Source organism: Rhagoletis zephyria, unplaced genomic scaffold (genome assembly GCF_001687245.7).
Source record: "Rhagoletis zephyria isolate East Lansing unplaced genomic scaffold, Rhagoletis_zephyria_1.1 Rzeph_scaffold_01300, whole genome shotgun sequence".
Taxonomy (NCBI): Eukaryota; Metazoa; Arthropoda; class Insecta; order Diptera; family Tephritidae; genus Rhagoletis; species Rhagoletis zephyria.
Genome location: NW_016158384.1, coordinates 10,884 through 36,599, shown reverse-complemented (window position 1 = coordinate 36,599; position 25,716 = coordinate 10,884). Strand labels below are relative to the sequence as shown.

At 35.1% G+C, this 25,716-nt stretch overlaps 1 protein-coding gene across 2 annotated transcripts in view; it reads left to right on the top strand.

Annotated features, from left to right (window-relative positions):
• The window catches only part of LOC108363541 (apyrase), a 113,314-nt gene extending 99,432 nt beyond the window's left edge, over positions 1-13,882 (top strand). The window contains exons 6-9 of one of the 2 annotated variants that reach the window (XM_017616932.1): positions 12,564-12,721; positions 12,795-12,891; positions 12,967-13,324; positions 13,394-13,882. In XM_017616932.1, the coding sequence (XP_017472421.1) occupies positions 12,564-12,721; positions 12,795-12,891; positions 12,967-13,324; positions 13,394-13,493 (713 nt within the window). In that variant the 3' untranslated portion in view covers positions 13,494-13,882. Of the gene's footprint in view, positions 1-12,563; positions 12,722-12,794; positions 12,892-12,966; positions 13,325-13,393 lie in introns of those variants that run through there. The other variant, XM_017616931.1, reaches the window with a different exon arrangement.
• The last annotated feature ends 11,834 nt before the right edge of the window (positions 13,883-25,716 follow it).

Sequence of the window (25,716 nt, the reverse complement as noted above, 5' to 3'; positions counted from 1 at the left end):
AGGAGGTCAGAAAAATCAGCGCAGTCTCCACGCACTTCCCCTAAGGAGATTTCTTCAGGGGAGGGATTGGAAGGAAAGTGAGTATCCAGGAGTAAGCTAAACGACTCCTCGCTACTCATAGTCCAATGTCCTGCCTCATCCCTCAAGTAACCCAGCGGAGCAGGACTCCTAGCGAGAATACGCCTAAATCTGGATGATTCATGACACCTTTCAACGTTTTCGCCAGAAAGACCTCCATGAGACCTTTTTTGCCTTTCTTATCTCGCACTTGTAGATTCCTAGTCCAGCCTTATAGAGTTCCCAATCAGAAGACAACTTACTCCTACGGGCCCTATTGAAAAGTCGTCTGCTCGACGCCCTTAACTCAGAGAGCTCCAGAGTCTACCAAAGGGGTTTACCTCTGCCTTTCTGAAATCTCAGCGGGCATGCGCTTTCAGGAGCATCTCTACACGCAGAGCTGAAAACTTCAACAAGCTTCTCCAGCGAGTCTACCGACTGCACAGAATTTAGTTCTGGCGCATCAGAGAGCACTCCGCGAAGGTTCCTGTTATATAGATTCCGGTTGGTGCTCCTCAGGTTCCTGAAGGGCTTGCTAGGAGGACGCGTTTCGTCCAGTGAGAATGGAATATACCTATGATCCGAAAAAGAGTGTCCACTCGGAACCCTCCCATCCGAGATCAAAGGAGCTGTCTAAGTTGAGGCCAGTGTGAGGTCAAGAACCTCCTCCCTGGCAGCAGTTATAAACGTAGGGAAATTCCCCCTGTTACAGATATGTAAGTTTTCACTAAGAATAAACTCAAAAATGACTCAGCTCGCAAGTTTGTATCCGAGCTACCCCAAACTGAGTGCCTCGAGTTCGCATCGGACCCCAAGATCACGCTAGCTTTCCTTCGATTGGCTTCCGCTAGAGTGCTCCTCAGCATCATTGGAGGTGGCCCCACCTTGTCATCGTGCGACATGTAGGCGGTTCCGCCACGCACCCCACCCCCAGATACTCCGTGCGATTTCGCACAGGCACTACCCGTTACCGGCAGAATTCCGCCGCCTTTGTTCATCGTACCAGAAGGAGCTGGATTCGACCCCTCTGAGGCACCGGCCGTGCAGCGCCAGAAATTCCACCCGGGACAGAGAAAGCTTTGGGTATCGACTTCGACGACCCTCCGCTGCTCAAAGCTTTGTCGCTAGCCAGCTCCGGCTTCCCTACGGCACTGGCCGTGCAGGCCCCACTCGTGGCCTTAGCCGGGGATGCCTTCGCCTCCTCAGAACCCCCAACCGGGGTAGAGACAACTTTGGATGCCGGCTCTGACGATCCTCCGCTGCTCGAAATTTTATGCTTGTTTTGTTTTGGTTTATCTTTATTTATTTGTGTTGTAGTTGTATTCATTATAGGTTTTTATTTAATTTTTAGCGCCGAGCTCTTAAAAGCGGATGTGTGATTAATCAATGAATATGACTTATAATAAATTTAATAATTGCGTAGTCCTATTGAAAAATGTGTTGAAACAAATATTTTTAAAAAGTATGCGTATTTTTAAAGAAAATTGTTTGTACATCACTGTTATATAAGTGATTTGTGTTATTTATTATTACCTTCTGAAGGTATTATATTTGTTTTTGGTTTTAAAAACTATATTATAACAAGATCTCATTTTTTAAATAAAAGATTTGTTAAATCGATGTCATGAATTTTATTTAAAAAAATTGCGATTTTTGGCGATTTTTTTTTCAGAAATTGCGTTTTTTTTAAACAATCTGGACACCCTGACCATCACTGAGCACCCGAAATGTGTAGTTATGCAGTGATTTTTTTTTAATTTCCAATATTTTTAACCGACTTCACAAAAAGGAGAGTTATCAGTTTGTCGGAATATAGTTTTTTATGTATGTTACCGCATAACTTTGGACTACGTTAACCGATTTGTATAAATCTTTTTTTTAAGGGAATGTGTTACTTTCAAGTGGTCCCATACTAATTTATTTTTAAATCCGATCATTGGATCATGAAAAAATTAACGATAATTTAAAATTTTTATATGAGAATTGAAGTCGGTTTTATTTTTTGTTAAAAATTACTTGTTAAATTTAAATATTTTCCGTTAAGTTTTTGTTTAAACATGGCTCTAATTTCATAAACTACTTAAAGTTTTTGAAAACTTGATAGAACTCTAAAAACGGTCTTCAAATTTCAAACTTTTTAATCAGAGTTTTTTTTTATAAATATTTCGAGAATTCAGTTTTGAAGCCCATACAATTTTAGTGTAGTAAAGAGTAACCTTGCATCTGAGACGAAAATAATTAAATAGGAGAATACCTTCAAGAGCGTGCGTAAAGAGAGGTTTAAAAAATGAACGCGATTAATTATATTAAAATTTAATGGGCTATAGATCTGCATACTTATAAACTCTGATTTAAAGTATTGAAGCTTTTATAACAGTTTCTAGAATTCTATTAAATTTCGGACACAGTTAGAAACGTGAATTTAAATGATTATGTTATAATATGAGCCATTCTTAAAAAATAATATTTAACATGAAAACCATTTTGAATATTCAAAATTCTATATATTCTTGATTCGATGTCGGAGAGTCTATGTATTACATTTAATACAGTTTAACGCTGTGTTATCACAAATAAGCATTCAATATATTACCGTTTTTCTCATTTTTACACACGACTTAAATATAGATGACACAGAAATACCCATTATACGTACAAATATAAATTATTTTTAAGAACAACGGTTTTAGAAAATAATGGAATAGCCGTCACTTTATATTTCTAATTTTAAAGCACAGTTTACCTCAAAAAGTAAACTAGTGCAAAACAAATAGCTATATATTTAAAAATAAAATGAAGTATTTTTTATTTACAAATTGTATGCGTGCTTTTTTATTTACAGTATTTAAAGAAAAAGCTCTATACTATACTTCTTAGAACCAGCTAAAAACTAACCACATTTGTTCTAGCCCGGAGGTGAATCTTTTTGATCTATCTAGGAACTGTTGTTATATGAATTGTCTAAGAACCCTCTAAGCCAGAGTCAGCTCAGAACAAGTTCAAAAGTTCTGCAAAATGCGACAATTTTCACTTCGTAGGACATCGCCACGTTAAAAAGACAGTTGAAAGCATAGATAGATGGGATATATGAAGAAATAGTACCGTCCCTTTTCACGCTAGCTCAGTGCAAGTTCTGATACAGTTTCGTTTGCTGCAGAGTACCTGCTAGGGATACCGTGATTATTTTCCAAGAATCCAACGGTGGCAATAATAGAATGCCTCATGTTTACCAGTTTTCGCTATATTTCTTTTGTCTATTTAATATTTTTTTTTTTTATCTATGTCTAGCTAATTATACATACACATAACACCGTGCGACAGGCAATTTTAGACAAAAAAAAAAATGAATATATTTGCGAAGCCATGGGCCAAATATATGCAGTAAAATTGCATTTTTAGCTTTTCTCTCTGACGTCAGGATTTTTTAAAAGGACTTTGAAAATTGAATAATATGAGTAATTCAGAAAATGGTTAAAAAAAAATTTAGTGCAATGTACTTAGGAAACCAGTATGGGTATCAACTTAAAGAGAAAATTCTGTAGAGAAAGAACAGACTACATTTTTTTGTGCATAAGGTATTGTGTCCTTAAAAATTGTATCCTTCAATATCCTTGAAATTTTACAATATTTATTTTGAAAAAAATATATGTTAAGGACTGATATAAACTCGACAACGTCCCCGAATATACTCCTAACTTTATTGGCTTAAAAAATTAAAATTAATTAAAGGGCATTTCAATACCTGTTCGTCCTTGAGAACCCAAAAGAATTTTAATTTTTTTAAATCCTACAGAATTTTCTCTTTCATTTGGTACGCATTTTTATTCTACGTTGCGCTGAATTTTTAAAATAATTTTTTTAGAATCTATCATATCTTTGAAATTATAAAGTCCTAATAAAAAAATTCTAAAACTAAAAACGCAGTTTTACTACATTTGGCCCATAGTGTCATGAGTATATTCATTGCTTGGTGTGTTTTGAAATTTTTTTGTTTCAAAGTGTTCAATCTTTTTAAGTATAGCCCATTAAATTACAGGAGGATAAAGTGCAAGTTTCAAGTGACTAAAAGTAACGTTGATTTTTTATAATTTTTTTGCTGACAGTGTCACGCATTTTCTTCCATAAAAAGTATGTTCGACATTTTGTTTATATGGAAGAAAATGCCCAGCATTGTTTAAAAAATTCCCAAAAATCAACGGTATTTTGTAAACTTAATTTTATCCTACTTTAATTCAGTGGGCTATAAAACTGCGTTTTTCTAAAAATGCTGAGTAAAAAGTTAAAAATTTGTTTGCTTTTTTATAATTTTTGTACAAATTTGGAAATGCGCATTTAAATGCAGTTAATTATATATAAAATGAGGTAGACTTTTTTAAAAAATATTAAGTATTAAATAAAGAAAACCACTAGTATTATGAACTTCTTTCAGCCACACAATACACATGTATTTATGTAGACTTGAGCTCTTTTTGCATCGAGCTTTTTTCGACATGCCTTAAGTTACTTCATAAGATATGTACACGCTAAAGTATTGTTAAGTGTGTATAAATTTAATTAATGTCTTTTTTTGTTGGTAATGAAATATTTTACAACTTAAATAATAAATTAGATTTCAAACCCATTTGTTTGTTATTTATTATATGGTAGGACAGCTTCTCAAATCATATTGATGCAATTTTTTCATGTTACGTTGTTGGAAAATAATGAATATCTAAATCCCGGGATCCCGGAATTGTATGAACGATGTCCCGAAATTTTCGGGATCGCAAAAATCGAAAAAATTAACATCCCTAGTACCTGCTCAATGTTCCTTGCTAACCAAAGAGAAAATTGCGCACCAAAACTTAAACAACAGAAGGTTTTCAAAATGGCGTAGGTTGAAAATTTTCCTAGTTGTGTGTTCAATAACTTTTCCTGATAATTTTCTCTTCCTCTAAACAAAAGCGTCAGCGTTGTCTGGCTGCCAAAAATTTCTCATGCCCATACAATTTGTATGAAGCATACCGAAACAACGCTGCGTCGATGCTGAGCTGTTGGAAAATCGGATTTTGACAGGGCGTTAGGTAGTGAAGTTGGCTGAAGAAACCGGCGAAACTATAATTTTCGTGTTAAACACAAATAAACCTAAGCTTGTTGTTGGTATTATTTCTGCATGTGACGTAGCGTTGACGCTTTTGTTTAGGTATGGCAGTTACTCTCGCTGTACGTACTTACTGGAAACAGTGTTGTCGAAAGCTTTCGCTGGAAAATCGTCACTTTACCCTAAAAATCGTCGTTTCGGCCAAAAAATCGTGAAATTTCTGTTTGTTGTATTTTTTTAACAAAATAAAAAATACAAAGGAATTACATAAATATAATGAGTCGTATGCATACCATAAAATCTAAGCAATTGCGTTTTCTTAAAATTGCATACTTTTAACTTAAATTTATTTTAACAAATTGAGTAAAAGGTCTGAAATTTTAAGAAAAAGCATTTCCTTAGGTTTTATGCATACTTCTTCTTTATTGGCGCTGTAACCGCCTAAGCGATTTTGGCCGAGTCCAAAACATCACGCCAGTCATTTCTCTTCTGCACCAACTGACCCCAATTGGAAGTGCCAAGTGAAGCCAAGTCCTTCTGATCTTTCCAACGTAGAGGAGGCCTTCCTCTTCCTCTGCTACTAGCATCGCGGCCCGCGTTGAATACTTTCAGAGCAAAAGCGTTTCTGTCCATTCGAACGAAATGGCTAAGCCAGCGTAAAGCTGTAAAGCTCATCGTTAAATCGTCTGCGATATTCACCATCGCCAACGCGTAAAGGTCCGTAAATCTTTCGCAGAATCTTTCTCTCGAAAACTCCAAGAGTCGCTTCATCAGATGCTTTCATTGTCCATGCCTCCGCGCCATACACCAGCACAAGCATGATGAGTGACTTATAGAGTATGATCTTTGTAGACAGGACTTTACTCCTCAATTGCCTACTCAGTCCAAAGTAGCACTTGTGGGCAACAGTGATTATCCGTTGGACTTAAGAAAACGCAATTGCTTAGTTTTTATGTTATGCAGACAGCCCTATAAATATGACCACACATTACAAAACTACGTGGAACCCACAATGCATATGGGTTAATAAGAGTGGATCTGCAATTGTTAACGACAATTTAAAACTACAATCTAAAATACAACTGGCTTTAAATAGTTGAACTCCACTGGTTTTAAGTCTTTGAAGATTTGTATCCAGTTTTAAAGCAGGGGTGTTCACACCGAGCTTGGTACTCGGTGTTCGGTAATTAAAAATAAAGCTATGTCTAAAGTTAAGCATTTCTATCATCGGTTTCTGACGTATGTATGTTTCTTGGTTGTAAACCAATTTAAAACCGATAATAAAATGCTTTACTTTAGGCACAATCATAAATTTTAATGGAACCATTAAATATAAAGTGAGCTTTAAAGCTTCCGGTTACTTGAGAGAACGGCCCTTAGTATAACATTAGCATTTATGATCTGATAGATAATTTTGACTGAACTCTCCTACTTTTCTATCTCTTTCAAATCAGTGTCAGCAGTGCAAATTAACGAATTGGTTATAATTCTAGAACAAATTTAATATAACTAAAAGCACGGTTGTAGAACAAGACTAGATAAATGCATTGTTGTATATTGGATTACGTTTTCCTGTAACAAATTTTTTACATACATATGTCATTTATCGTCATTACGGGGAAAAATCGCCAAAACGTCATTAAGTTCAAAAAACGCCAAAATGACGATGAAATCGTCAACTCGGCAACACTGTCTGGAAAAGTTATTGAATGGTCCTAATATAACAAGACACCATGCTCTTACAAACTAACCAAAATAAACTGTTATTATACCTTTCATGAAAATGTTTGTATGCTTAAATGATCTTTTTTTTACAACGAACTTTTTTAAATGAACTATTTTTACATAAATTATTTGAAAAGCATGTGCCTAAACGTATGTATGTTCCTGAAGAGCAAACACAGTTATGGTTCACTAAGGAACTGAGAAATTTGAAAAACACAAAGTCGCGTTATTTTAGATTACACAAAAAAACCGGTTTACACCCATACTAAGTAAAATATTCACTTTTGCGTCATTAGTTTTTTGAATTAAACAAAAAGTGTTATACGCCGTTGTGTAAAATCAAACGGCGTATAATATATAACCCGAAATCATTTTATGACTTCGTAAACTCCAAGCGAAATGTACGTGGGTTTCCTTTCGCCATGAAGTATCAAAATACCGTCTCTAGTGATAATCAAACAATTTCTAACGTGTTCGCTCAGTTTTTTAAATCCATTTATTCCATTAACTCACATGCTAACATTGACTATCCTTTTAAACTATGTCCAATGAACTCAATAAATATCCCAGTAATATCTCCCGATGATGTAGTAGTTTATCTGAAATCCTTAAAGCAGTCCTTCAGTTATGGTCCTGACTAGATCCCTACTTGTATTCTTATAAATTGTTCTGATTATCTCTATGAGCCGTTAACAGCGTTATTTAATTTATGTCTTAAAGAAGGCGTTTTTCCAACTATATGGAAGGAAACGTTCATAACCCCGTTACATAAAAGCGGTAGCAGATCTTCAGTGGAGAACTACCGGGGAATAGCTAAGCTTTCTGCAATTCCTAAATTATTTGAAGCAATTATAACAAATCAGTTGACGCATTCTATCTCTTCTAGCATTTCATATAGTCAACATGGATTTTGCAAGGGCAAATCAACTTCTACAAATTTACTTGAATTAACATCCTATATCTCAAAAGCATTTAGTGAAAACAAAACTGTTGATGTTATATACACAGTCTTCAGTAAAGCATTTGACAAAGTGTGCCACTCGTTGCTCATCTACAAACTTGATCTTCTTGGTCTTCCACCTAATTTTCTACGTTGGATCTCTTCATACCTCTATGATAGATCACAAAGGGTAATGTTTAAAAATACTATCTCTGACGTCATTGATGTTACTTCAGGAGTCCCTCAAGGTAGCCACCTAGGCCCGGTTCTGTTCTTGCTTTTTATAAACGATATTTCTACAGATATACAATTTTCCAAAATTTTAATGTATGCAGATGATGTAAAGCTTTATAAATCGTACGTTTCAATTAAAGAAAGGTCTTTGCTACAATCAGACTTAGACAGCATGGCTTACTGGTGTCAAGTAAATCTTATGCCTCTAAATCTTAAGAAATGTAAAGTAATGAGCTTCTCGCGAAGAGCTGTTCATCCCACTTCTTATACAATAGGTAACCATAACCTGGAACAGGTATACAATTTTGTGGACCTTGGTATCACAATGGATCCTAAGCTTAATTTTAATCTTCATATTAATGTGACAGTCAACAAGGCTAAAGGTGTACTTGCATTTGTGAAACGATGGTCAAAAGAATTTTGTGACCCTTATATCACTAAAACCCTGTTTACAACATTAGTTAGGCCAATTCTGGAATACGGTTCGGTGGTTTGGAATCCAAGGTATCAAATTTACTCAGACAAGATAGAATCAATTCAAAAACAATTCCTACTTTTTGCTTTAAGAAATTTCCGTTGGGATTCTCAATTTAACCTTCCACCTTATACGAGCCGATTAAAACTTATTAATCTTCCTACCCTTTCCAGCCGCAGGCAAATACTTGGTACAATTGTTATAGTTAAATTACCAACACGCTCAATTTCAAGTCCGCTTCTTCTTGGCGAAGTTAGCCTTAATATTCCCTCCCGGGTATCAAGACACTTTTGCCCCCTATTTCTGAAAGCTCGTAAAGCTAATTTTGAATTGCACGACCCACTCCGTTGCTTATGCCAGGATTTTAACCCTCATTCCAGCACGTTTGATATATCAGATCCGCTTTTCAGCATTAAGAAATCGTTACTGTCCTCTCTCAATAAATGAATCATTAAAATAAAGACATAAAATCGGCTGATGAATTTAGTTCTGTAGCTGAACAGTTTTAGATCTCGACACTTAACAAACTCCTGCCTATCGTGACTCGGCGCAAAAATTGAAAATACTGGTTCCGTACGTCATGCGGACTGCGCTCCTCGTGCGGATAGGCGGGAATGGAGGCTAAAAACCGTTGGGATATTAAAAAACGTCGAGTCGATTAGCCATGTCCGTCTGTCTGTTCGATCGCAGTTTTCGAGATATCCGACTGAAATTTGGTAGCGGTTGTATTTTTAGAATTTGTCGGAAGCGGAAAATCGTACAATGAGATATTTCGCTATAACTCCTCTCTATTTTCAATTATCATCAACAGAAAGCTTTACAGTCAGTCAATAAAGTTTAGGTACAGCGAATTTTTTACAATACCGGAAACTATTTGTTAAATATTTTATTTTTCGCTAATTTTTTATAAAAATGCGGTTAATTCTACAACAAAAACCCCAAAAATCAGAGTTCCAAACCTTATGCAAAGTAAAGAAAATTCTGCAAATTTTCATCCAAATATTGCACTTTTTATTTATACTCTTTAGAAAAAAGTGGAGTACGCAGTTTTTTAGCCCATAGTACAAGAAAGTGCAAGTTTGAGATAGCTAGGACTTAACCAGTGTTGCCATTTTGGTGCTTTTGGAGCTAGATTTAGCTCTTTATTTTACTATTTAGCTCCAAAAATTAGGTTCTAGCTCCTGGCTCTTTTTTTAGCTCTTTTCAAATTTATCTAGCACTTTTTTAGCTCCAGAAAGTTTTAGTTGTATTTGGTATATATAAGCCAAAACTTAAGCGTTGATAAAATGGAAAATTTCGAGATGCAATGTATCCACCATAAACTCTTGGATCTAGGTTAAAGAATTCAAAAATTAATTAAAAGAAAATCCTTTATCTGATAGCGCGGATTTTGTTTTACCTCACTAATTTTACTTTTAAGGAGAGCTGGAAGTAAAACTTTCCAGAAAAATTTTGCGAAAAAATTATTCAATTCAAATATCTGAAATTACAGACTTTAACAGTTTCTAAGGTATTTTTAGTTCACTGTTATAGCACTGCCATAGCAACGAATTCGAAATATATGCACCTTATTTTGGTTTTAAAAGATTTTTTTGGACTTAAACCCATAAAATTCGTTGTTTTTATTAAAATTGCCGAAAATATAAAAGCAACCTTACGTCAATAAATGCTCAACCTTAACAAAAATATGTAGCTCTTCATTTTAGCTACCAATAGTATTATTTAGCTCTTTTTAGCTCGTTTTTCGACCGTTTTAGCTCCGAACGAAATTTTTCTCTGGCAACACTGGACTTAACATTGATGTTTAGCAATTTGTTTGTTTGTTGAAGGTGTCGCTCATTTTCTCCATATAAAATAATGTTTGATAATTTTTTATATGGAAAAAATGTGCCAAACCTTCAACAAAAAAATTTTCCAAAAATCAATGGTAAGTCCTAGTTTCCTCATACTTGCACTTTATTATATCAAAATTGAAGGGGCTAAAAATCTGCATACTCAACTTTTTCCTAGGGAACGGAAATAAAAAGTGTAATATTTGAATGAAATTTCGCAGAACTTTCTTTAATTTTCCACAAGGTTTGGAACTCTGATTTTTGGGCTTTTTGTTGTAAATTTAAATAATATTGAAATTAAAAGAAAAAATTGGTGCGACTTTCTTTCTTCATAAATTTTTATGATTTCAGAAGCATCGGTTCATCCTTTCCAAGGCCCAAAACAGCATTTGTGCTCCAGAATTAAGCGAACGTTCCAAAAGCTTCTTTTCTATTGCTTCTTTTACGAAAAAAAAAGGTTCAACTGCAAATAAATTTTGACAATTTAGAATTATTTTCAAAAATTATAAAGAATGTGGCTGCGTGATTAGAAGTGCGTACTACAACTTCGTAGGGCCTGGGTTCGATCCGTTGTCTGGGTAACATCTAAATTAGAAAACTTATTTCGAACAGCGGTGGCCCCTCGGCAGGCAATAGCAAAACTCCAAGTATATTTCTGCCATGAAATCATAAAATCTATTTACTGTTCGGAGGCGGCGTAAAGCTGTAGGTTCCTAGGCTCCTGCATTTTTGTAACAACATCAAGACACACACACAATTGGAGGATACGATTGGCCAAACACTTATAAAAATTGTAAGAGCCAAAATATTTTTATTATTAGAAAATTTGAAAAATAATTTTTGTCAGCTGCTCATAGGAAGCCATTTTAATACATGTTAAAAAATTTAATTTTGGTATGGAAGCTCCTGATTTTTCCATCTAAACTCAACCTTCTAAAATAAACACAAATATACATACAAACTTTTAAGCTGCAACCGATTAATGCGGATGACATTTAACAACTAATCTTCTACTAAAACCCCTACCTCTTTTCTCATAATTTCACCATGCCCCTTTTTATTATTTATATGTAGATATGTACATTAGACTGTCCGAAGAATATATGGAAAAAAATTTGTTTGCAAATTTTGATAGATATGCATACCTTCCGTATTGGTGCTTTTTATCCTAAATACCATATACATATATGAAGTTTTTTGGCCATAGGATAACGATAAACCGTATCGACTTTTAGTTGAAGTTTTAGTTAATAACTTGAATAATCGTCCATGAAAACTTTGGAAATGCGAAAAATTCGATATGTTTCCCATATTTGAATGCATTTATAGTAAGTCTGCATCTTTAAATTTCTAATAGGATGGCAGGATTTCTCCCAAAGAAATCGAAAAAATTAAAGAAAAGAAAATATCCTTTGCAATGCTTATCCTTCAATAATTATAGGACTTAAATTAAACCAAGATTCTTCAAAAATAATTAAAAGTTAAAAATCTTGAAGGATAATATTTTTAAAGGACATTTTTAACATGTTCCAAAAGGTCATAGTTAATCTTGCCTTGAATTTTTCTTTTAATTGATGCCCATATATCCATTTTTGGGCAAAATTTTGGAAATATATTATAATTTATAGTCCTTTGGGAAAAATCCTGACTACCTGACTAAAACGCAGATTTACTAAATATTATACCGTAATACTGAGTATAGTAATACCGCGTTATATTGAAGTAAAATGAGTAAGTTAACAAAACACGCGAACTGCACAAAGATGATTTTGATAACCTTTACTGCAAGCCGGCATGGGTTGCCATGGTCCGAATTGCATACAAATTTACTTGGATAGTTTTTAAGACAAACCCAATAAAATGAGGGGGTATGCGTTAGAAAAAAAAACTTTGGTTTTTGGGGCGGCCGCCTTATGTACATATTTATGTATTTATGTTATAAACGAATTATTATATTATATATTGTGCAACGATTTTCCGTCATCCCTTGTCAAATTCGGTTTGGAGACAAACCGGTTTCGGCGTTGTGCCATCTTCAGTGTCATTTTTCGTCGTGAAGATGGCACAACGCCGAAACCGTTTTGTCTCCAAACCAAAATTGACAAGGGATGCGGAAAATCGTTCCACAATACATCATACTCCTACCCTGTCGGAAACACAAACAACCAAAAAGAAATTATTATATTCTCATTCTCTGATTCGTTGATGTATACCCTTCAGACTCAGAAACTGTCGCAGCTCTCCAGCCAATTAAAGAAGAGATCGATAAAGTGGGCTCTGTTGTTCAGGGCGAGACGAAAGTTGAATTGAGAAAGTCATCATGCAGTAACGGTGAGTGCAACTTGGGAAATTTCTTTTGTGATGCCATGATACACGCTGTAAGTAAATATTACAATTTCGAATACCTATTTAAATATAAAAAATACTTTATTTGTCTTTAATCACATATAGTTTGCTGGATTAACCCCGTTCTCAGAGCAGCCCTGGACAAATGTTTCCATTGGCATTGTGAATACAGGGGCTTTGCGTGTTCCACTTTACAGAGGCAGTGAGTAGCAAACACTTTAAATAAAAGAATGCGATTTGTATACTGCTCCAATTTTAATTGCAACTTGTTTTGTAGACCTCACTTATGCTCATATAGTGGCAATGTCGCCGTTTGAAAACAAACTCGCCGCATTTAATCTTCCTGGCCATAAACTATTAGAAGCTTTGGAATACAGTGTTAGCCCGATTGACTTGGAAAATGGAGTCACTAGCTCCTATATATTTGTTCAAGTTGCAGGCCTAAAAATAACCTATAACTTTGCCAACACAGCAGGTGAACGAGTAGTCGATATAAAAGTACGCTGTGCCGAATGTGAAATTCCTGTCTTCGAGGACTTCGATTCAACGAAAATTTATCGTATCGTAGCGCCGGATTTCCTTGCAGAGGGAGGAGACGGGTTTACAATGCTAAGAGATCATGGTTCCGACTGGCAGTGAGTATAATACAAAATCTACTTTAATACTGGCAATCCACTCCCAATTTTTCATTATCGAATTTGTAGAAAGGAGATGTCCGACTTGGATGCACTGTTGTCATATACAAATGAAATAACCCCTATTTATACCGGAAACGAAAGACGTATAACCGTGTTACGATCGTAGAAAAAAATAAAAAAAAGTCTGATCATGAGCAGACATATTAAGAAGAAAACCATCATTTGGTCGCATTAAAGAAAATACCTGAGTTATGAATTTATTCATCACATAAAATAGCCTAGTGTACGCGGATTTATGCATGTTTATTAACTATTATGTATAATAATCAAACTGTGCTAATATTTAATAAAGTTTTTCTTCATGTCTAAAGCACCTTCTTGCAATTTTCGTTTACAAAACCATCGCGAAAAGAAAAGTAACAATGTAAAATATATTTAAGAGACTATTTAGCATTTTAGAAACATTGGTTCATAAAAGTCTGATGAAATTAGTTATTATAAGCCCTGGATGTACACTATGTGCTCTCGGAGACCTGGCACAGGGCGGCATAGGTATAAATATACTTTCAAAATTATAAAATACTAGCTTATACCCGTGGGTTTCAGCCCATGTTTTTATACAAATATTAAAAATAATTTAATGATGTTATATTTTATTTTTGTGACCATTTTGTTATAGCTCGCTATTTTTTAAGCTAGTTAAGATATTTAGGCCGTTTAAAACTATGAAATTATAAAATCTCGTCTGCGCGCTAGGCATACGAAAGATATCAATCCCTCTAAGTTTACCTTAAAATCAGAGACCAAAAATAACTGTTATCTTGAATTTACAAATTGAAAACGTTGCCTGAATTCTGAAATTTAACGAAAACGTTGTTTCGTAACAGCTAATAGATGAGAAATATTTTTTCCGTTGCTGATAAGAGTTATTTCCCAACGTATATTTTTTGCGTTGCTCGATAACGGTTATTGCCCAACGTTTATTTTTTACGTTGCTTGACAACAGTTATTGCCTGACGAATATTTTTACGTTATCTGATAATAGTTATTTCACTCTCTCACTTTTATTTCATCGTCTTTATCTTATTCTTCATCAATATCCTAATCTTACAACGCTTATCAGACAACGTAAAAAATAAACGTTGTAAAATAACTCTTATCCAGCAATAGCCAGTTGGGTTATAACTCTTATCGACGAAATAAAAAATATTTCTCATCTAATAACTGTTATGGAGCAACGTTTTTGCCATAAAACTTATAACTGTTATGTCCCTGCTTAAAATGATTCCAGGGATACGACGCGTGAACGTGTAACCTTCTTGGAGGTGTCACGGCGGGTTCTAATATTTCCAACTCAAATTTAGTAACCACTTCTCATTACTGTAGCAAATGCCTCAAGAGGTAGGTGTGCACCATGAGAGCTTTAGATTATAAGGCCAAACCCGGCTCTCCCTTTTCCATTCAATTAAATTTTTTCTGTCGGTACGGCACTTATAAATAAATCTCCATAACAAATTTAAAATATTTCCAAAGTTTTCTATCCTTCCAGAGATATGTATTAAGAAATTTTTAGTATGTATGGGAGGCGACTTGACTCCTTTTTAATAACTCACATTTTTCCATGAGCCATTGATACATTTTGTATACACAACTCCATACCAAGTTCTAGTATTCTTCCACAAACATTTCCAGGGATATGTGGCAAGAAAAAGTCAATTTTTACAGGAAGTGCCACGCCCCTTTTTCTTATAACCTTAATCTTCTTCCATGAATTGGTTTTACCTACCCCAGTACCAAGTCCCAGTACTCTACCATGAACACCTCTAGAGATATGCAGTATAAAAAGTAAATTTGTACGGGAGGTACTATGGCCCCTTTTCGAATAACGCAAATTTTTCTCCATGAGTATGGAATTAATTTTGTATACACATCTCGGTGCCAAGTTCCAGTCCACTGCAATAAACACCTCCAGAGATATGCAGCATAGAAAAATCAATTTGCATGGGAGTTGCCACACCACCTTTTCCAATAACTCTAATTTTTCTCCATGAGTATGGTATTAGTTTCACATACATACATACATACAAGGACTATGTTCTCTTTGACGTACGTCAAAGGTCAAGTAGAAGTGGGAACTTTTATGGCTGCCCATTGATAGCTCGGTTATATAGCTTAAGAAATAATATTTTAAAGACATTTTTATCAAAGTTGCTAAATATGACATTTGACCGGCTTTGTTACACAAATACTCCTACGACCACAGACAAAAATATTGGCTACAACAATATAATAATAATATCCCAACGGTTTTTACCCTCCATTCCCGCCCATCCGCACGAGGGGCGCAGTCAGCATGACGTACGGAACCAGTATTTTCAATTTTTGCGCCGAGTCACGATAGGCAGGAGTTTGTTAAGTGTCGAGATCTAAAACTGTTCAGCTACAGAACTAAATTCATCAGCCGATTTTATGTCTTTATTTTAATGATTCATTTATTGAGAGAGGACAGTAACGATTTCTTAATGCTGAAAAGCGGATCTGATATATCAAACGTGCTGGAATGAGGGTTAAAATCCTGGCATAAGCAACGGAGTGGATCGCGCAATTCAAAATTAGCTTTACGAGCTTTCAGAAATAGGGGGCAAAAGTGTCTTGATACCCGGGAGGGAACATTAAGGCTAACTTCGCCAAGAAGAAGCGGACTTGAAATTGAGCGTGTTGGTAATTTAACTATAACAATTGTACCAAGTATTTGCCTGCGGCTGGAAAGTGTAGGAAGATTAATAAGTTTTAATCGGCTCGTATAAGGTGGAAGGTTATATTGAGAATCCCAACGGAAATTTCTTAAAGCAAAAAGTAGGAATTGTTTTTGAATTGATTCTATCTTGTCTGAGTAAATTTGATACCAGAAGATTTACTTGACACCAGTAAGCCATACTGTCTAAGTCTGATTGTAGCAAAGACCTTTCTTTAATTGGATTTATAAAGCTTTACATCATCTGCATACATTAAAATTTTGGAAAATTGTATATCTGTAGAAATATCGTTTATAAAAAGCAAGAACAGAACCGGGCCTAGGTGGCTACATTGAGGAAGTAACATCAATGACGTCAGAGATAGTATTTTTAAACATTACCCTTTGTGATCTATCATAGAGGTATGAAGAGATCCAACGTAGAAAATTAGGTGGAAGACCAAGAAGATCAAGTTTGTAGATGAGCAACGAGTGGCACACTTTGTCAAATGCTTTACTGAAGTCAGTATATATAACATCAACAGTTTTGTTTTCACTAAATGCTTTTGAGATATAGGATGTTAATTCAAGTAAATTTGTAGAAGTTCATTTGCCCTTGCAAAATCCATGTTGACTATATGAAATGCTGGAAAAGATAGAATGCGTCAACTGATTTGTTATAATTACTTCAAATAACTTAGGAATTGCAGAAAGCTTAGCTATTCCCCGGTAGTTCTCCACTGAAGATCTGCTACCGCTTTTATGTAACGGGGTTATGAACGTTTCCTTCCATATAGTTGGAAAAACGCCTTCTTTAAGAGATAAATTAAATAACGCTGTTAACGGCTCATAGAGATAATCAGAACAATTTATAAGAATACAAGTAGGGATCTAGTCAGGATCATAACTGAAGGACCGCTTTAAGGATTTCAGATAAACTACTACATCATCGGGAGATATTACTGGGATATTTATTGAGTTCATTGGACATAGTTCAAAAGGATAGTCAATGTTAGCATGTGAGTTAATGGAATAATTGGATTTAAAAAACTGAGCGAACACGTTAGAAATTGTTTGATTATCACTAGAGACGGTATTTTGATACTTCATGGCGAAAGGAAACCCACGTACATTTCGCTTGGAGTTTACGAAGTCATAAAATGATTTCGGGTTATATATTATACGCCGTTTGATTTTACACAACGGCGTATAACACTTTTTGTTTAATTCAAAAAACTAATGACGCAAAAGTGAATATTTTACTTAGTATGGGTGTAAACCGGTTTTTTTGTGTAATCTAAAATAACGCGACTTTGTGTTTTTCAAATTTCTCAGTTCCTTAGTGAACCATAACTGTGTCTGCTCTTCAGGAACATACATACGTTTAGGCACATACTTTTCAAATAATTTATGTAAAGTAAAGTTAAAAAGTGCAACGCTTTGTTCAATATTTTCTTTAAATGCAGGCCACGACAATTTAGACAGTTCTTTGTTAAGCATTTTAAAGTTGGCTTTCGAAAAATCAAAGCGAATATGCTTGGGTACTGCAATTTTGACCATCACTTATAACTTCGTAAGATACCTCCATATCAGGGTGGTAGACATCTTCGGGCAAAACTAGTGGATCACACTTATTTACAACGGACTTAGATGCATCATCAACATAAACAAGATCTAATACTTTACCAAACTTATTGTGAAGTACATTAACCTGAGTTAGGCAGAGTTCAGCCATCTCCTCTAAACATACGTTGTTGCACGCACTAGACGCGAAAGGTATGATATCATTGTCAATGATGTTCCATGATATGCTTGGTAAATTAAAATCACCCAACATAATCATTGAATCAGAAGGTTTAGTCAGTAAATTAACTGATTTCAGTAAAGAGATGAGTCGTGAATACACCAATGTGTCAGATCGGGGAGGGATATAGCACAGAGCTAAGTAAATAGACCCTTTTCCAGCCTGTACACGAATGGATTTGAACTCTACTGAATCAATGTGTGGAAGACTAACTTCTTCAGATGGTATTGAAGAGTCTACAACGAAGAGTACGTCACCGCCGATTCTGTCCTCCCTATCTTGTCTATAGATATGATAATTATTTGGAAGAATCTCTGAATTGAAAATGTGAGGTTTCAGCCAAGTTTCAGTAACAGAAAGAATATTATAATTACATTCAAGGCCTTTAAAGTATAAGCTCGTTAATTTAGTATTAAAGCCTCTTACATTTTGGTAATAAATACTTAAAGCCGATTTAATAATTAGTTTTTTGATTCAGTGTTATGACGGGGAATATTAGCTAAGTTATTTACTTTTTTGGGCCTATATTCGAATTCACGAACGAAAGCTCCGGGGGCCAAAAGGAACTACTAAGCAGCGCATTAAAATTATCTAAATTTACGTCAATTTTAAATGAAGCAATATTTCTTTCGTAATTAAAATTAAATTTAAATTTAAATTTAAATTTTCTGATGCTTAAGTCGACAGTTGTAATTTTTGATGAGATGTAAAGCTTTATATCGTCTTCGGTAGTGTCTCTCGAAAATCTAGAAACAAAGATTGACTTCTTTGGCGGAACCACAACTAGTTTCCTCGTATCAGACTGGACTACCGGTGGAGGGGGTTGAGTTTATGCGTTAGTAGTTGAGGATAGGGAAAGCGGTGGAGGCTTTGAAGATGATGCCACCACTTCAATGGGGGAAGGATATGTAATATTTTTTTTCCATATATACGTTTTATCGGTCCACTTGCAAAATATTCGCATTCGAAAAAGCTCCGCATTGATTATTGCGAATGCGAAAGCGAATGCGAATGTTAAAATTAATGCGGAAGCTCCGCGGTTGCGAATGCGAATATTCGCAACAACCCTGATATGTAATATGAAAATTCCAATTGGTATGGGAGGGGCCTTGAGTTATCGAAATTACTTTCAGTCTAAGACCATCCTTGCGAAATCCGTAGTAAGTGTACCAAATTTTGTTCTGATCGGGAAACCGGTTAAGGAAGTAGCCTATTTTTCAATACAGGTCATAAACCATCTGTGAGCAAAATTTGATTTTCAAACAGGTGGTAATTCTTAAAAAAGTAGCCTATTTTCCAATCTAGGTCATAAGCTATCTGTGCGCAAACTTTCATGCAAATCCGTTCAGTCGTTTCCGCGTATTAATTTAATTGAACTTTTTTAACAGGTGGCAACTCTTAAAAAATAACAACCAATTAACCAACCTGGCCCATATGCTATATGCGTACAAAATATCATGCAAATCCGTTCAGTCGTTTCCGCGTATTAATTTAATTGAACTTTTTTAACAGGTGGCAACTCTTAAAAAATAACAACCAATTAACCAACCTGGCCCATATGCTATATGCGTACAAAATATCATGCAAATCCGTTCAGTCGTTTCCGCGTGATGATTTCCCAAACATCCAAACATACAAACTTCCACATCTACTATATATTTGTGAAAGTATGTATGTATCAGTGATGGGCAATATTTACTAAGTATGAAATACTAAGTGCAAAAATATTTAGGTATTTTGTGTTGTTGTAAATACCAAAGTACTATTTAATTAGGTATTTAGGAGCTGCTAAATACCCAAGTACTATTTACTTAGGTATTTAGGAGCTGCTAGATACCCATGTAAAAAATATTTAGGTATTTAGGGCTATTAAATATTGAAGTAAGAGAATCTTGAGTATTTAGGAGCTGCAAGATACCAAAGTACAAAAAACGAAAGTATTTAGCTGGCGCTAAATACTCCGGTCCAAACATATATGTAATATTTCTATATTGGTAGTAAGTAACATCTCAATGTGTAAGCATTCCGAAATCAAAGCGAGACAGTCTAGTACTGTTTTTGTCAATGTATTGTGTACTTGTAAATGTGTCGTGTACATGTTTATTTATAAACGTATGTGTTCCTTTTCTTTCGTACGTGCTTATTGATATATCTGTACTGTAGTGTTTTCGGACGGTACTAGCTCTTACTGCCAATATAGGAGTATTACATATATGGGTCCAAAGTACTCAGGTACCTTGGGGATGCAAAATACTTTCACTAAAGTACCAAGGTATTTAGTCGATGGCTAAATACTTTCAAACTAAATATTGTATAATTTAGGAGAAATTTAGAGAATTAACACCTCACCTTACACTCAACTCAACTTACTTTACCACAACTCATTTCACCTCTCCTCAAATCAACTCACCACATACAAACTCACCACACCTCACCTAAACTCACCACACCGCCTACTGCTACACCAAAATCCACCAAATCTTAACTCACCACACCTCAGTTTGGGAACTGTTTCGGCATTTGAGCGATTCTTTAGACTAAATCAGGATTTTGAAGATTCTCGGGATTCTCGGAACTATATCAGAATTTTCGAGACGACTTTCAAAATATTTTGGGGATTTTTGTTACTAGTTTCGGGATTTTTGGGACCGTCAGGATTCTTGGAGTTAAAGCGGGATTTTCGGGACAATTTCGATATTCTCGGGAGTTTTGAGACTCCTGGACTAATTTTGGATTTTTAGGACTAATTTCAAGTTTTTGGGACTTTCAGGACTTTTCCGGGATTTTTGGAACTTTCGGGATTCTCGGAACTAATATCGGGACTTTTGGGACTTTCGGCAGAGTTTTGCAATTCACGGAAGTAATTCCGAAATTTTTGAGACTCCGGGACTATTTTTCGATTTTTGGGACTTATTTCAGATTGNAGGACTTTTCCGGGATTTTTGGAACTTTCGGGATTCTCGGAACTAATATCGGGACTTTTGGGACTTTCGGCAGAGTTTTGCAATTCACGGAAGTAATTCCGAAATTTTTGAGACTCCGGGACTATTTTTCGATTTTTGGGACTTATTTCGGATTGATGGGGTTTTCGGGATTCTCGGGAATAATTTCAGGACTGTTGGGACTTTCGGGAGTATTGAGGGATTTTGAGGACTAATTTCGGATTTTTGGAACTTTCGGGACTATTTCGAGATTGTCGGGAGTAATTTCGAGATTTTCGGGACTTTCGAGACTATTTCCACATTTTTGGGACTTATTTTGGATTATTGGAACTTTCGGGTCTATTTCGGGATTTTTAGGACTAATTTCAAGTTTTTGGGACTTTCAAGACTGTTCCGGGATTTTTGGGACTTTCGGGATTCTCGGAACTAATATCGTGATTTTCGGGACATTCGGCAGTATTTTGCAATTCTCGGGAGCAATTTCGAAATTTTTGGACTCCGGGACTATTTTTCGATTTTTGGGGGACTATTTCCAGACTTTTGCGGCTTATTTCGGATTTATGGGGTTTTCGGGATTCTCGGGTATAATTTCGGGACTGCTGGGACTCTCCGGACTATTTCGGATTATCGGGACTAATTTATGATTTTTGTAACTTTCGGGACTATTTCGAGATTGTCGGGAGTAATTTCGGGACTTTCGAGAGTATTTCCACATTTTTGGGACTTATTTAGGATTTTTGGAACTTCCGGGATTGTCGGGAGTAATTTTAGGATTTTCGGGAGTATTTCGGAATTTTTGGGACTTTCGGGACTATTTCGCGATTTTTGGGATTAATTTAGGAACTTTGGTACCTTCGAAACTATTTCAGCATATTTGGTATTTTCGGCACTATTTCGTAATTCGCAGAACTGATTTTTGGGACTAATTTCGTGACTTTTGGGGCTTCCGGGAGTATATCGATTTTTTGGGAACTTCTTTTGGAATTTCGAGACTTTCGGGACCATTTCGGGGTTTTCAGGAGTATTTCCGGATTTTTGGACTAATTTTGGATTTTTGGGACTATTCCCCCATTTTAGGAATTTTGGGACTTATTTCGAACTTTCGGGACTGTTGGGACTTTCGGGGTTATTTAGGGATTTTGGGACTCTCGGTACTATTTCGGGATTATCGGGAGTAATTTAGGTATTTTTGGAACTTTCGACACTATTTCCAGATTTTTGGGATTTAGTTTGGATTTTTGGAACTTTCGGGTTTGTCGGGAGTAATTTCGGGATTTTTGGGACTTTCGGGTGTATCTCGGAATTTTTGGGACTTTCGGGACCATTTTGGGCTTATTATGACTAATTTCAGGACTTTCGGGACTAATTACGGGATTTTCGAGACATTTGAGGCCGCTTAGGGATTTTTGGGACTAATTTCGGAGTTTTGGGACTTTCGGGACTAATCTTTTGATTTTTGAGACTTTCGCGACCATTTGGGAATTCGGGAATAATTTAGGAACTTTAAGACTTTTGGAACTATTTCAGAAAGTTCCAAAATTCCCGAAACTTGTCCCAGGAATCCCGGAAGTCGCAAAAGCTTCAAAGTAGTCTCGAAAATCTCAAATAATCCCGACAGTCCCAAAACTCCGAAATTAGTCCCAAAAATTCCTAAATAATCCCGAAATTGCTCCCGACAATCCCGAAATAGACCCGAGAGTTCCAAAAATCCAAAATAAGTCCCAAAAATTTGGAAATAGTCTCGGAAGTCCCAAAAATACCTAAATTACTCACGATAATCTCAAAATAATAATCGAGAGTCGCAAAAATCCCTAAATAGCCCCGAACTCGATGTTCGTGTTCGCAAGCTGATGTGTGTGATTTAGCGCTGCAGTATTTCTAGAATTTTCCGTGGTTTTTCACAGCCAATATTGCCATAAACTTTCACACAGTGAATAAGTAAAGGTTTTAACAAATCGACTCAATAAACTCTAAAATATCAATTAAGGATTTGTGTAAAAATTTTCATTGCCGACCCAGAAGGATATACGATTGCTTGCATAGCTAATAACGCATTTGTTACTTTTCAGAAAATCTTTACCCAGTATACCATCAGATGGTATGTTAAAATCGTCGTTTACAACATGTAAAAGTCAAGTTTACGGTAATTGTACCTAAAGTAGAAACAGTATTAGAAGTGACACCGGTAATGTTAATTATATCGTTTGTATTTATAGGAAAATGTTTATCAATGCTAGAGTTTTTTATTAGAGAAATGTCGGCTTGCGTGTCGACTAAAAACGTACAAAAATTGTTTGACCCTTTGATTTTCAATTTGATAAAGTCGGAGCAATTCAAATTTAAGCAATAAATGCCTTTTGTTGTAAAAAAATTATTTAATTGTCCAATTCTTCCGCCCTCAGTGTTAGCGCCTGAGGGGCGTTGGCGTTTAAAGCACGCCCATTAGCGTTATTTCTAACATTTGGACGTCTGTTGTTATTATTGTTGTTGTTTCGATTTCTATTATTAGAAGCTCTATTAGTAAAATTATCATTGAAGTTGCTACTGTTACTCCTACTACCCGTGTTGTTGTACCGATTGTTACCATTATTGCTGTATCTACCAAAATTGTTGTTATTGAACCTATTATTGTTGTTGTTGTATCTATAATTGTTGTGCCCTCGGAAGCTACCTCGAAAACTAGTCGCTTTTATCAGTCTAGACCTAAACGCTAACACCTGCCGCTCCTTTACCTCATCGCGCCCTATTATCATCTTCGCAACAACGTCTTTTGAATCATGGAAGGTTGACGATGCTAAAATAGATTTCACCATGTCCGATCGACTGTTGAGCCTACAAACGTTAACTGTTTGCTCAACTGCCATCTCATGGGCTTTCGCTTGCGTCATCCCTTCGATGATCAGTGAACGTTCCAACGAGTCCGACAACACTTCAACGTGTTTTGCAAACTCCGCATAATTATTATTATTTATTCTTAAAGCTGCTATTTTTCCCGCGACAACTTTAGAGTTGTCCGGTTTAATGTTCCTACACAGCGCTTTTTTAATCTCGCTAACTGAATTTATTTGCGGTGGTAGAGATTCGAGAGCTTTACCCTCGAGTTTCGATTTAACAAATGCAATAAAAGTTGGAGTTAGTGTTTCGTCAGATAATTCTTCTATTAAATTTATTTTGTCGAAAAAGGAAGCGAGTGAAAGCGGGTCACCACTATAGTTTTCTCTTATTATTGAGGCGCACAAACTTAAGAAAGATCTTTTTTGCTCGGAAGTTGCCATTGTAATGTCGTCAATGCTAGAAAATGAATTTATATTATGTAAACTTTCGAATCCTAAAAGATCTTCACGTATAGACAAGGAACTGCTTTTGTTAACTATGCCAGTCGAAGTTGCGTCGAAAAATTCTTCAAACTCTGCTACCGTGCAACAAACTTCTTCTTCAATTAACTCAGAGAAATTCTCTGGTATTCTTATATTACAATTAATTTTCTCAAAGCATTTAAGAAGTTGTTCTCTACACCGTAACAAATTTTCTAGTACCGACTCTGGCTTATCGCGCTGCTTGAAATGTAAGTTCACTTGTATTAATATATTATTATACGCTTCCACTAAAGACCTTTTATATTCGTTTAGCTTTTCTTGTTTTGATGTTATTGGGCGATTTTGTAAAACCCGCCTACAAACTTTTGAAAAATTATTACGCAAATCTTTGAACACTGTGTCAAAATCTGACATTTGGCAACCCCGCGAGGCAATAGAAAAATTCTATATTTTTATATAATTGTTAAAAATTAAATTATGCAAGTTCTTCACTAGAAACATGCGGAAAAAATTTCGAAAAATGTTATTATATGCGTAAAATTTATAATTTGAAAAATACTTATGTCTTTTTCTCAAACAGTCATCGGGTGCAAGCTGGAAGTTTTCATGCAAAATGGTATTTCCATGCAGTGGGAATATCAGGAATTTCATGCAGCACACATGCAAAGCAAAAGATTTTAATTTCATTTAAAAATGTTTAATGTTCTTATTAAAGAAATGTAGGGTTCGTAACACATGTACCGATATGTATGGTAAAATCATAAATTTACACACTCTGACTTAAATCTATGAAAGTTAAATAGAAATTTTTTTTTTTTTTTGTAGCAAGTAACCCTAGCGGGAATCAATAAAAAAAGTTGTTGAATCAGCAAAGGAATTGTACGAAGTGATAATATTAATATTTTTTTGAAAAATTTATGAATGAATATTTGGTAGCAAAAGTTTATGCTCAAGTCGCATGTTGTTATGATCTAATAAGAAAAATTGTATATGAAAAAATTTTGATCACTTATATTCTACGAAAACTGAAAAGAAAATTCACTGAGTCACTCACGTCAACTTATATATGAATATGGAAAATTATTGAATCACTTATATCTAATTTGAAAAAGTTAAACCGCTTATATATGTATGAAAATGGCTTAAATCGATTATATATATGTATATGATATGAAAATGGATTAAATCGATTTTATATGTGTATGTATTTGATATGGAAATGAGTTGAATCGCTTATATATCTAGAAATTTTGCAATATTTTAATTATTAAATTAAAAATTAAATCAAGTTTTAAGAAAATTTAAGTTTTTAATTTAATTAATTTTTGTTTTGAAAATAAAATTCACATTTCAAATTCGGATTTGAATTCACAAAAATTTGTTCTGTTAAAGTGCACTGAGTGCATATAATGAGGTATAATGAGAATATATATATATAGAAAATATATGTAAGTATATGAACTTAATCTACGCTGCCTTACTCCTTGCATGACTGTACCTGCTTTTCGCCGCAATCCCACGCCGCGGTCTCAAAATGTTGGTTGTTGTATTGTAGACTTTAGGATCTTACACTCCGTTTCCCCCGCTGCATT